The sequence below is a fragment of the Homalodisca vitripennis genome, chromosome 5 (assembly GCF_021130785.1).
Source record: "Homalodisca vitripennis isolate AUS2020 chromosome 5, UT_GWSS_2.1, whole genome shotgun sequence".
NCBI classification, from domain to species: Eukaryota; Metazoa; Arthropoda; class Insecta; order Hemiptera; family Cicadellidae; genus Homalodisca; species Homalodisca vitripennis.
The window spans coordinates 162,183,767-162,198,371 of NC_060211.1; the positions used below are offsets into that span (position 1 = coordinate 162,183,767).

General features: G+C 32.3%; 1 protein-coding gene across 2 annotated transcripts in view; it reads left to right on the plus strand.

Moving 5' to 3' along the window:
- Positions 1-14,605, plus strand: part of LOC124363072 (MRN complex-interacting protein) — a 69,391-nt gene that overhangs the window by 5,385 nt on the left and 49,401 nt on the right. The window contains exons 1-2 of one of the 2 annotated variants that reach the window (XM_046818158.1): positions 4,874-5,087; positions 13,824-13,909. In XM_046818158.1, coding sequence (XP_046674114.1) covers positions 13,898-13,909 — 12 coding nt within the window. In that variant the 5' untranslated portion in view covers positions 4,874-5,087; positions 13,824-13,897. Of the gene's footprint in view, positions 1-4,873; positions 5,088-13,823; positions 13,910-14,605 lie in introns of those variants that run through there. The other variant, XM_046818159.1, reaches the window with a different exon arrangement.

Genomic DNA, 14,605 nt, shown 5'->3' on the forward strand with positions numbered 1-14,605 from the left:
CGTGGCTAGATTTGTTTTCAAGAAAGTTTATTCTAGTGAAATTTGAAGCTATGTATGATATGATCACATCACGACACCCTTCGATATTGCTAATTTCATCTTCAGCGCTTGTTACACGAGATTCTAGGATTGACGATCGAGCACACAATTTTTACATTTTATCTCGAGATGTCATCAATATTGTTACTTTTCCAAACAGATAACTTGATTTCATTATAACATAATACATTTGATTTGATAGCTATTTAAGTGGTTGATGAGATAGATCCAGGCAGTCTGTTTTATTAAACTTCCATTTAAATATGGTATATTGAAAAGAATTGTATAGTTGTTTTATTGGTGCTTTTAAAAACTGCCTCACTCAGATCCACAAAACACTGTTCCACTTAGAGTCCAGTTATTATTCTGAAATTGATCAAGAGATTGGAATATCTTCCAGTGACATTATTTACTTCATGAGTGTTTATTATGATATTCATAGAGGATATGCTTATAAAATCCTGCATTATTAGAAATTTGGTGAAAGCCGCGAGTAAATTTTAGTCTCTTTATAGGAGAGTTCTTAGAAAGCTTACTTGGTTCTAAAATACCTACAATTTACTATAAATTTTAATTAGTTGAAATAACAGTTATTATTTTTTAAACAACTAGTAATAATTTTACTGTGTAAACGTTAACTTATCTTATCTAAATCAGTGATATTTTCAAACAATATATGATTCACCTTACCATGTATTAACATGAAAAGCCAAAGACAACGGTGACAGACTTGTAAAAAGCATACTGTATTATTTTTATCTTCACGGTCTTGTTTGTTATCATTTTACAGTTTAGAACCAGTGGCGTCGGGCCGGGGGGGCACGTGCCCCCCCCCAACATTATGCAAAAAAAGAAAAAAATAATATAAATTATCTTTAAATTACGTATATGTATACACTAAAAGTTACGAATGAATAACTAATATAGATCCCCCGTTAGTCAATTTTTCTGTATGCATCTAATTTGATTCTGTGTGTGTAAAGTATGCGCGTGTTACAACTAAATTTACAAGTGCCGGTGAGCCGACTCTGGCCGGTTGCGCCCGAGCTGGAGCAGCCGATCGAATGCACCCGAGCCCAGCCGACGCCGGCCGAGGGCCTCCGAGCATTGACGACGCCTGGCGGAGGATATCATACCAGCTCAGTGCGCGTGTGTTGTGTTTTTAGGTGGTCGCCACGTTTTTATTCGTTCAATAAGCTTATTGTTACTAGCTGAGCTGCTATTGTTTGTGTAATTTTTGCGGATGTTCGTTTGTTATCATGTCTAAGAAACAGTCCTCTGTACTAACATTCTTTAAAAAAACTTGAAATTCAAGTGAAAGTGTAAATGAAGATAGACATTTAGCGGGAAGTAGCACTGGAGGTAGCGTTGGTGATGAATCGCCATCTTGTTTACGCCCAGATCGTGATGCTACATTCCAGGGCGAAAGTAGAGATCCCTTTCATTGGAGTACAAAGTGCAGATATTGCAAAAGGAGCATTTTCAGCCTGTTGATTGTTTTAAGGTAAGCAAGATTCAATCCAAATCGAGGCAGTTCAAAGAATCCTGGTACAGTGAATTTAATTGGGGTCGAATATAGCCCCATTAAAGACGCTGCATTTTGTTACCCATGCCGACTATTTTGTCAACATAAGTCTGGTCGCGGGGGAGGAGTCATTCACTAAACTGGGCATGAACAATTGGAAGAAAGCTTTGGAAAAATTCAGGAAACATGAGAATAGTGAAATGCATCAAAAATCTAAACAGTTTCTCAATGAGTATAGAAAAGCAGGAAGCACGGTAGCAGATTCGTTGTCCTCGGCACATACTAAAATGGTTGAGATGAATAGGAGGTATTTAAAATTCATATTGAAAACATCCTATTCCTTGGAAAACAGAAATCTTGCCTTAAGAGGACATGATGAAAGTACTGCTTCATTTAACAGGGGGAACTTTATAGAACTGCTACAACTGAGATCTACTCAAATGGAGGAAGGAATCCAAAACATTAATGAAATCCCCAGTCCATTCATACAAAAGTGCCCAGGTACAAAATGAGATAATAGATTGCATAAAAAGTGAAATGCTTCAACAAATTGTCCAAGAGGTGAGTGAGGCTTTGGCCTACTCAATTATTTGTGATGAAAACTACGGATATTTCAACCCGTGAACAGCTTAGCATTTGCATTCGATACATTACTTAAATAGATGGACACATTAAAATCAATGAAAGGTTTTTGGGCTTCGTTGATGTGTCAGACACTACTGGTGAAGAATTTACATCACACTATTAAACAGTATCTGCAGCAGTTGGGTATAAGCTTAAATAAAATGCACGGCCAGGCATATGATGGAGCTAGTAAACATGAGCGGCAAATTCAAAGGTGTTGCCTCAAGGTTCCAAGAAGAAGAGCCTAAAGCTTTGTACACACACTGCCATGCCCACTTGCTTGATCTGGCTGTTCAGAGATTTTGTGAAGAAATAAGACAGCTTCGGAATTGCTTATCCATAGTAAATCACCTGTATATAACTTAATTAATGCATCAGCTAACAGGTTTTCAATATTTGAATCAATATGTAAGCAAAGCGGAGAAACAAAAATGAAAAGACTGGTGAGCTTGTCTCGAACTAGATGGACAGTTCGACACAAAGCAATCCATGTAATTCTAGAGCAGCTCCCTGAAGTGTACGAAACTTTGGAAGTTATTGCAAACGATGTATCAAATCGTAAAATTGCAGCCGAAGCTGATGGTCTAGCCAAACAAATCAGCACATTTGAATTTGTATTCAGTTTAAAAAACTATTGCACAGCGTTTTGAGTCAGACTGATATACTCTCCAAAGAACTGCAGAGTGAAAATCTCTTGACATTTCTAAGGTTTTTGCAAAAGTTGAATCAGTCATTGACTGTTTAAAACTGGACAGAAATGATGATGGCTTTATTCAGATGTGGAATGAGTCAGAAGAACAGTGTAACAAATATGGTATGAAAGGTTTGTCAGTTTGAAAGGCCTTCACTACCACGCAAACGGAAGATTCCGAAAAAACTTGAAGCTAGTAGTAGCTCTTCAGATGCTGCATTTCATCAATCACCTGAACCTGAACCTGAACAGATGTTCAAGACTGGCATTTACTTTGCTTGCTTTAGACACAGTATTTGTAAACCTGCAATCTCGTTTTTTTCCAAGAACGATTATGATAAAATCAACTGCATTGCCCAGTTACTATTTAATTGGACCGAAATTGACAACAACGCTGTTATGGCAATCCAAAAGTTTTATAACTTGTCTTTAAGTTTCTCTGTACATCTTAAGTTTTTTCACTGTTATGCAAAGAACAATTTTGTCAAAACAGACAAAGCAACCACAAGAATAACGTTCCAAGAGTTGGCTGATTTTTTTATTGAGAATGATCTTCAAGCCAGTGCACCAGATGTTTGGCAGCTACTAGAAATATCACTTTCGTGGCCTATCACAACAGCAAGCGCAGAAAGATCGTTTTCTACACTACGAAGGCTAAAGACATTTCTTCGAAGCACCATGACAGAAAGACCGCTTAAGTGGGCTTGCCCTGATGTCTATTGAGCAAGAATTGACGTCTGAATACATGAAAGATAAAAAACTAGATCTGTTAGTTGACAGATTTTCAAATCTAGCCGATAGGAGGCTAATGCTTCATTAGAAGTAACGAAAATTGGTTCGTTGAAAACCATTACTGTAGTTCTGTTCACCTTAAAACTTTGTCTTGTACACAAATTTGTTTTTTGTGTTATAAATGTCCTTGCAGTTATGTCTAGAATAGAATAAACTTGTATAATTTTGAAATTGAGTCTTTTTACAATCCATCAATATAGTAAAAATTGATTAAAACCAATGTTTAACAACAAAAATACACATATACTTTTTACTTTTAGTTCTTAAGTGGTAGTTTTCAAAAAAAGTTTCCACGGGACCACCCCCCCCGGAGACCCCGTGCCCCCCCCAAATTATTAGGTCACGCTACGCCTATGTTTAGAACATAGCAAATAAAATACAATCTGTTACATATTATCAGAGATTATACAAGTAAATTAATTATCAACCAAGGTGAACAGGCAGAATCCGTGCCAAAATAATTACATGTCATATATTTTGAACATCTGAACCAAAGAGTAAAGAATACAAAACAAATTGTATGTACAGAGCACAGAACATTGTCGAAAATCTAAGATACGTACATTACATTCAGCATTTTATATTGTGCTTTCTTTTATTTGTCCAGGGCATTCCGTTGTAACTTTTTATTCAGTATATTTAAATCTAGTTTAAAATTATATTTTATTCAGTAAGAATTCGGAAATTAATTTATATTAGACGCACAACGATTACATTAGGTGAAGTTATCAGATAGTCCTAATTGTAAAAAATGTAGGGTGGTGCTGAAGAATCGATTGATCATATAGTCATTCAATGCATTGGTTACATTAGGAACGTAAAAATAAGTTTGAAAATTGAGGAAAGAACATTTTGCAACTCTACCACATTTACCAACCCTTCTTCAGACGGATCATTTTCATTTCTGGGAACACATCTTGAGATTTCTAATATACGTAAATAGAAAGGTTTTAGGGTACAAATATACAATATATAAATTTAAATAGTATGAAAATAAAAGTTTTCTTAACAAAGTATTTATGGAATAAAAGTTAGAGAGAAGAAATATGGCAATTAACTGGAATCAATAATTATTAATTGATTAAGATAAAATACGTGCAGTTTCATGGTATAAATACAAAGCCCAGAAAGAGAAGAAAAATGAATTTTTTTACGGAAGTCTGTCTAGGACAGGCCTGTCACGTCACGGCTGCATTTTACTTTGACAGTTTGGTTAGGAAATGATCACTGATATATACTAGAGTTTACATTTCAGGTTATGGTTAGGACGAGAAATTCAAATTAATTGGTGTGTGTTTATTTATGACCTGGTTTTATATTTTAATGTAATAAAAGTCTATGGTTTATTCAAAATTAAATGTTACAAGCCTATTTCATACACATTCTGTATGAAAATCAAAACTAAAAACAAGTAGGGTAAGTATAAGCTAACTAAGATTAAGAGAACATTTAAAACTAATAAAAATAATGAAATATAACAATGTAACAATTATTTAATTAAAATTAAACAGGTACAATAGCCTAATATGCTCGCACATTATTTTACTCATATTATTTAGTATAGTATTTAATTTAGTAATATTACCTATAATGATGTAAAACTAGCTGTAGTAGGTTTAATTTACTAGCTTTGTTGGAATTAATATACATGTACATACCACATAAAATTTTTAGGGCTGAAGTATTAGTGGCCACCACGACAATCGAACCATCTATATTACAAATAGAAAAATGTACCATTTACTAGTGCTTATGTGATAAGAGTTTAAATTTAGTTAGTACCTCGAGGATGTTTTAATTTTTTTTCATAAATGCAGGGTGGTGCTAAAGGTAAACTTTTCCAATGTCGGATTACATTGGACAATTTGGCATGTGATCTTAGGTTTGGAAAATGGTGGCTGTATGATAAGCGCCCAACACTCAAATGGAATAAAAGCCGATTAGAACGATTTAAATGCTGTCAGATGTGTACACTGTAAAGTAATTACTATGCTGCTCAAACTTAATATAAATAGAATATTATCTTCTAATCTAAAATATTTCTTTTATATATACAAATATAGCTTTACTATAATAAAACCTTAAAAATCCATAACATAATTCAGTTCAACATTATTGATCTAAATTAGTTCAAACGAAGTTAAATTTGGTGTGGTATTTGAATAATGGCCGCTAGACGTGGGAAATATGTTAACTGTTATTTGTCAATAAACTATTACAAAATAACGTGTTGAGGTATTACGTTCATGTACCTCATTACCGTGGTATCATGTTAGCAGCTGATCCAATGTCGGTAATAGCATCATGCTGTTACTGAAATGACGTTACTAAGTTGCAAGTAAACTGAGACTAAATCTACATGTGTATGAGCGTTCACGTGATCTGAGCTTGAATTTAGTTACTATTTCGTGAAATGTTTTATCTTTTTTCCTCAGAAGTGCAGGGTGGTTCTGAAGGTGCCACCGAAGCCTGCACTGATGGCCAGGGGCATGTCCGATCCATATTTTCCAGACCTCAGATCACATCAGCTTGTTTATCGTTGGTGCAGCTTGGTATGAAATTAAACAAACCATCCTTCAGAAGACTTGGAAAAAGATTTGACCATCATTAAAACAAGAAGAACCTGAGACTGATCATGAGCCAATTTTGACAGAAGCAGATGTTGAGACAGACAAAACTGAAACATTACAAAATGTAGAAGTGCTTCAGCATGATCTTCAGATGACAGATGTAGAAGAGTGGCTTGTTGAAGGTGATGTTTCGGAAGTTACAGCTAATGAAGAACTTAGTGATGACCAAACCATCGCTATTGTGCAGAACGAAGCCGAGGAAGAAGAAATTGACTCGGATGAAAAGAAACCACCAATGATGACGTAGTGAGCCATTCTGCTGCTAATGATGTCTTCGACGGTGTACTGAAATACATTGAGCAACATCCAAATGCAACCCCGATGGATGTGTGTGGGCAAATGAAATGGAGGGACACTTCCACAAGGTCAAAATTGACATAATTGAAACAAATATCCATTACTGAATTTTTTAAATAAGATACTATAGGCCTACATACGCTTAGATTTTATTCACGTTTTCATTTAATTTAAATGTCTGAAATGTATTCAGCAACATACGAATGTTGGTATTTACAAGTACAATAAAGTTGTTCGCTTATTGTAGTACACTGCATACATGTAGTTTTTCTACTTGGGAAAGGCGTTTTTTTGCTCCTTCCGATATCTGATCTTTTGGCTGTTCCGACCATGGCTCAGTCTCGTTATGGTTGGATATGAGAGGTTCTACTGTAGGTTTAATTTCTTGTTTTGTAAAGCCATTGTATAAATGGCTGAAAATATATTTTTAGTGAATTTTGCGCTAAAGTTAAAAATTTCTAAAAAAGTAAATATTTTTAAAGAAAGCCACTAAAACTATATATATTTTGGGTAAGGAGAAAATCGTCCTTCTTTTGTTTATTTCGGATTTCATACAAATCTTTCATATGATAGGATAGTGCAAAGTTATAAAATATTAAACAAATTCATATCAAGCATATTCAAACACAGACATCTTTTTTGAAAATAAGAAAATATTAATAAATACAATTTATTATTATTATTTGGAATATTCTGAAAACAATGATATATAAGTTGTATATTTGGAGAATTTTTAGAGGTGTACAGTTTAATGTAATTTTTACAAATGGCTAAAAAAAGGCTGCCAGTACTGGAGCAGACACCACCAGTTTGAGGGTTAAATAATACTACAGTATTAGCCATAATAAACAGTACTTAAACTGAATCAGCTATAGTTGCCTTCTCGATCAGCTGGTTCAATTGTGGATTGTTGCCACGGTTTTGTGTTCATTACTTCTTTCTTATTTGAGGTTAGTTTTTGGTAACATGGTGGTAACAACGGTAGAGAAAGATTTTATCGTAGAGTATTATTTTCGCTCATACGGAATTGACGTGCGGGTGGACCAAGCTTGTCATACGCTGCATTACGTTTTTAGGAACATTTCCAGAAAAACCTGCCTACTAATGGTGTGATTCTTAGTGTTGTTGAAAATTTCGAAGAACAGGTAGTGTTTTGACACAGCAAAAGGGCTTTTCAGGTCGCCCAACTACAGTCTGTAGAAATGAAAACCAGAAGAGTGTTGCAGCAAGTGTTACAGTCACTGAAAAGAATCCTAATGCAAGCTTTCTTAAACTGAATATTAGCAATACGTCAATGCAAAGAATGTTCAAAAACATTTTCCGCAAGGACCCACCATCCACAATCGTTTACCTAAAAGAAAACACCATTTAGGAGAATGGAACAAGTGCTATTCATAACAATGATGCAAAACCTACAAGAACGGTATGAGTGTTGCCTCAAACTGAATGGGAGGGGGGGTCATATTGAACAAGTTAACACCCGAGTTTAATCAATATTGCTTCCTTTGACTTGTATTTATTGGTAAAATCTATATAATGTTACTGAGTTTACCATAATAAAATACTGTATTACCATTTCAGTACTGTTTATTTTGGCTAATACTGTAGTATGTTGCAGACACAGTGCACTATGTTTTACTTCTTAATCTAACAGGTTGCAGCAAAAATAACTGACTGATAGGTTAAATTAAAATAACCGAACTAAGCAATTATTTTCCTTCACTAATTCCCACCACTATTTCATTTTCATGTTTGCCATCTAACCGTACAAAGCAAACCTCTCTAAAAAAACGACAGCCAAACTGCAATGGCATTTCTGCACATATTGATGCCTTAAAAACTTCATTTAATTATTGAAAAGTCATAGTTGATCTGTTTCCAATTTACAATAGATACGATTGTTAATATATTTATTTAACCAAATTTAGAGTTTTCAAAAAATTCTGAAGTGTATTTTTCGTAGCATGAGTTTGGTTTTTACTTTTTTTGCAACATATCACTATTTGATTTCCAACTTTAAGTTACTTCTAGTTTTCATTTTATCACTACAATCCCGGCAACTGGATTTAAAGGAACAAGATCATTATTTTGTAGCCATTTTAAACATTGTTCATTGTTTCAAAATACATTTTTACACAAAAAGCGCATGTAATGCCCATTTATTGTTCTTTCTGATGTCGTTATTCACCATGCAAATGATTTTACTGTATTTGAATTAACTCAATTTTAATCAATTGTGTTATTCTACAAAATAAACACAGCTGACAATTATTAATTAAGAATATCTATAGGTCACAAATGTATTTGACCTAAACATTCAATAGCGTAGATATTTCTAATTGATAGTCGATTCGATTGTTGTGGTGGCATATTTTAATACTGCAGGCATTTTTAAGCACACACAAAACAAAAATTGCACAAGAATTACAAGTAAATTTGGGGACCAGCATTGTTTTAGATATTTTTCAGATTAAAATTCATATAATTGATTTATGATCATATAAGGCTAGAATTTGATTTTTTTATAAAGAATATTGGAATTACAGTCAGTATTAAAATGTTCTACATTATGAATTAAAAATGAAGTTTTCTTACCATTTTGTATGGATATTATAGGTAATTTTATGGAAATTTGTCTACTGCAATAACCCCCATTACTTAATTTCCAGGAGCTTTTTAAAGGTTTTTTTAGTCAAGGCACCCAGAACCAAAAACAACCATAATCAAAATTTATATAGGCTATTATTCAAAATAATTTGAGCTTCTGAACGTAACTACATATCGTCTGATAACTTTTCCCCCATTATTCTTGTTGTGTTGTTAACTGTTGTTGTTGCTCTGTTATTGTTTCTGCTTGTCTTTTGTTACACATTTATAATTACGACTGTGCCTCTTGGTTATATATTTAAATTTATTGCTTGCATTTGTTGTTTTTATAGTTTTTTTTTCTCTGTTGGTACCTATATATATTTTACTCTTGTTATTTATTTACAGTATTTTCCCCATTGTTGTTTACTTTATATAGTTTATTTGCACTGTTACTATTTATCTCTTTATTTATTCATATGTTACGTCTTAGACAGTAATGTGCATGCATTTAAGTTAAATATGCATTTAAGTTAAATATTTTTTATTTTTTTCAGTTTTTTATTTACCACTATCAGTCATTAATGTTAATATTTTTTTACTCTTGTTATTCATTCATGAAGTTTATCTTTCATTGTTGTTAATAATTTTATAGTTTATTTGCACTGTTATTGTTTGTCTGTTTGTTTCTCCATATGGTATCACATCTTACAGTAGTGTATTTAAGTTAATATTATCACTAATTTATTATATACTTTCACTAATTTTTAATATAATTTATACTTTCTTATTACATTAATTATACGTTAATTATGCCTAGATCTGATTTAGAGTCCAGTTGCATGTTTGGTTTGGCCCTTTTGTTTAAGTATGATTTAATCATCTATTATAAGTTAATAAATGTAAATTGGTTTTTGACCGTTGGAAGGAAATAAATAAATAAATAACTGCCATAATTTTTAATATATCTATACTAAACTTAGTATTTGCACACCAAAGACAGTATTTGTGCAATATAACTAGTTGGAGGGTTAACAAACAAAACATTTCAAGACGGTGGTCATTTGTATATATGCAAATATTTTAATTCAGCTATTTCCCATTATAGATACAAAATCATATGTTCATTAAAAAGTAATTGGTAATTACAAACAACTTTTAGTCTTATACTTTTTTTAATACCTCATAAAATTTCTAGCTGGGGCTGTACAAATTTGAAGTAAATTTTTATTAAGTTTTAATACTACATTCATACCGTTCAGTATTTTATATTATGAATTTCCAGTAATAAGATTGATGCCAGTTTCAAGATGGCAACTATTTGAATTTCTGCAAAAAATTATAATTCGATTATATGTTTATTGTGGCAGTGTGTGAAGTGCACCTTGAGTAAACGCTTTAAAAACATATAATTCAAAAAAATCAAGTCAATTCTAACCAATCAATCACAGGACTGATATGATGTGACTATTACACCGTTGCCAAATGTCACCATATACAGAATTTAACTATATTTCAGCACTGTAACTGCTATTTCATTCCGTGTCTTAGTTTGTTTACCATAAATATTCTCCCAAACCCTTACCGTACATCGAGCCTGGTAAATTGCATAAAATACATTTTTTGTAAAAACAAACTCCTATACAATTGTATGGATCTAAATAAAAAAAAAATCTCTTTGAAGATGAAGATATAATATATTGAAAGGATTGTCAAGTAAGTATTTTGTACTTTGGTGTGGGGGGGGGGGGGAGGTTGGCAACAGTTTCAAAACGAAGTTAGAGGCAATTTCTCTCTCCCACAATGGTGGGCGTCCAGTCAGTTTGCTGTTCGAGCGATCCGAGTTGAGTTTCGTAGTGTCTTGTTTCATGAGCGTTTACCTTTGTGAAATGCAGTAAGTTTTTTTTTATAATATACTACTAAGGATTGTTCTTAGTAGTATTTTAAAGTGTTTTATACTTAAATGGTAATAAAAGTGGAATGTCTTAGTGTTAAAACCACTATTTATTTGTGTGACTAAGTTCAAATTTCTTTGTAAGCTCTTGGCCTATCTCTCTCAAATGGAATATTCAAGTACTATATTTCCTTAGATGAAAACATAATTTTATAATGTTTTGTTTCATTGTATCTTATAATTTGGAATATATTTTATGATTTTTCATGATTATTCGTTGATTATCGAGTATGTCCTCATATATATTTTTAAAAGAACTTAACCATATCACAACATATTTTATATTATGTATTAATTCACAGTGTGTATTTTAACAAAACACGCTATAGACAAATAAATAATATTTTTACAATTTATTTTTACAAAAAATTCTATACAATTCTTTTAGTGAAAATATGTTAGCAAGTGTCAGTTACATATTATGTTATATTTTATTTATTCCTTATAGTATTGTGATATTCTAATAATTTTCCATTACCTAGTTAGTTTTTTTTATGTGGAATATATTTTCAAAACAAGTATAAAAATTCAGTATATGCCCTAATTTGTAGCTTGTTTTCGGGATTTCCACTTAGAACTTGTGTTTGTACAGTATTTTTATTTTCTCTTTTGTCTCTGAAAATGTTATGTTTATAATTGCAGTACTAGGGTTGGTTTAGATCTTACTTACTTACTTACTCCCAGGGCCATTTATATCGGAGGTGATATTTAGCCGCACCAACAAAGCTCCTCCATCTTGAACGGTCCTCTGCATCTTCCTCTGAAACGCCCATCTTCTCCATATCAGCCTTCACCTGGTTCCACCATCTCACTTTTGGTCTCCCCCGGGGCCGTCTTCCTTCTGGGTTACCGTACATTACCCTCTTCAGTTTGCATTCCTCTTCTCTTCTCAAAACATGGCCTGCCCAACGGAGTCTTCTGCACTTTATTTCTCCTATTACATCCATACTATTGTAGAGCTCCCTGATTTCTCTATTATGTTTTCTTCCCCATACCCCTTGTTCATATGATGGCTCATAAATTTTACGTAGAATTCTATTCTCGAAAACTAGAAGCTTTTTCTCATCCTTCTTATTTAGCCTCCACGTTTTGGATCCGTACAAAAGCACTGGACATATAATTGTTTTTGGTTTAGATCTAAAATATTTTAAAAATATTAGATAGTTTTAAGTATGTTTTATTCTTGCATATTTTATATACCTTTTAAGGTTTCAAGATGGTGGCCATTTAACTTTAGAAAATGGTTAAAGCCTCTCTCATTTACTGTGTATCGTAGAGGTAAAATCAAATAGTGTTGATACCTCCAAAGGTTTGCCTTGCAGAGGCCATGTACTTTTGAACAGTAGGCTACTCAGTAATAATGGACACTACAATTGCTGTAAGTTCTACATGATTCTGACTATATAATACTAAGACACTACTAACACATTGCATGAAGAAATTCAATAGCTAGTCTCAATCGATAAAAGATTTCAAGATGAATGTCTAAACTAATTAATGAATTTTAAGTTTGGAATTGCAAGATGACAGCCACATTACTTATGTGTATGGATACTTACCTATGACAAAGCAGGAAGGGATATTTTCAGTTTGACTTTGTATAGAATATTGAAGATTCATTCAATATGTTTTACACACGATCATCAATTGATACAGAATATGTTTCTGAACAAATAAAACACAGAGATTTGTAGGTGTTTTTATATGGTAATGAAAATCCTCTAATTTACGTACACAAAAATCTCCATAAGCATAGAAAATAATTTTCTAAAAGTGTAATTTAGTCTTGGGCATTTATAAACTGGAACACTTGTCAAATTTAAACAAAACACTGCAAAAGAATTGTTAATTTTAAAATAATCACATCAAGTAATTTTTTGTTAAAGAATAATTTAGTCTTGAGCATTTATAAGTTTCTAAAGGTGTACAAATTGTCAAATAATATAAAAAATTCTGATAATTTAAAAATGGCTAACATTTTAACAAGCCAGCATCCCAAGTATCAAGTTCAAACATTCAGACCTTAATTGTTCATTAAGTTGGATTTTATAGCAGCATTTAGTATTTCCAATCCTTTAGATGGTTTAAATTTGTCACTGGTTCAATCTGCAGTACAAAAATTAGATAGTAACTTTGTCTTTGCAATCTGCTTTACAGTACCGATCAAACACTTGTATTCAATATTTTTTTTAAATAATTATTTAAATTTAACAAATGTTTCTGCCTCTTTGGCAAATTTTAGCTGTATATCAGTGTCGACAGCTAAAATTGTATACTGTCAATAAAATTTGAATCATGTAAAGTAAATATTATCATAATTTTTCCAAACTCTAAAATATTCTGGGAAACTATTTCTGATTTTTCTCCTCGTAAAAACGGAATCCAATGAATATATTTTTTGAATTAATAGCCGAGTTAATTGGTCAGGCTGTTCTTGAGATTAGTGCTTGGCAACTCAGCTTATGGTTAATTTTTATTTTTAAGAATATGAACCCAACAATAATTTTACATTATTTAATACAGTAGAGTTAATGTAATGTCAACCTACTTTTATGAAAGGTAAACCTAATAATCAGCAATCCTAAAGATAAGCAAGATTTATTCATTGATTGCTTTGCTCTTTTATTTAATCTGGCTTACTTAAATTCCTAAAAGTTTAATTTTTTTTGTTTTGTTTTATTTTAGGACGCTGGAAGAAATGAGGGCATAGTTTCAAAGTTCTGATAATGCTTCGCTTCATACAAAGTTAGTTATCTCAGATGATTATTGTGGTGAGTTATTTGTATTTTCACTAACAAACTTCTCACCATTTGGAATAATGGTTGTCTCATTGTTTTGATTAGATTTTGATGATTTAATAATTGAGACTAAATTACGAAATTGGTGATATTTTTTCTTGTCCAATACTCTGTTAATTATCTAATTTGATATAATCAGTAGTTCAATATAGGATTATTTTAAAGATCCAGATTTGATATGGCATACAATGACTGTATACAAGAAGCAATGAGAAATATGGATGGAACTGAATCGGCAAGTATAGATGTGTTTGAAACTCTGACTATCCCAACAAGTATAAATGTGCTTGAAACTTTGACTATCCCAACAAGTATAAATGTGCATGAAACTTTGACTATCCCAACAAGTATAAATGTGCATGAAACTTTGACTATCCCATCAAGAAACCAGTCTATTGATATCTCTTTTGTTGGCCAGTCAGAAGAAATAATAAATAACGTTCATTCTGAGGAGCAACTAATAGTTCCTGATGCACTTCCATTTGTTGAATTCCAAGAAGAAATAAAAACTTTAACCAGTAAGCCTACTATTCCAAAAATAAAAATTAAAACTTTAGAAGAACTTCAAAATTCTCAAACTGATCATAAGATTGAACAAAATGAATTTTATATGATACCAGAAGATGTAAATAATGGCTCATTACAATGTACTACAGCCCAGAACATTCA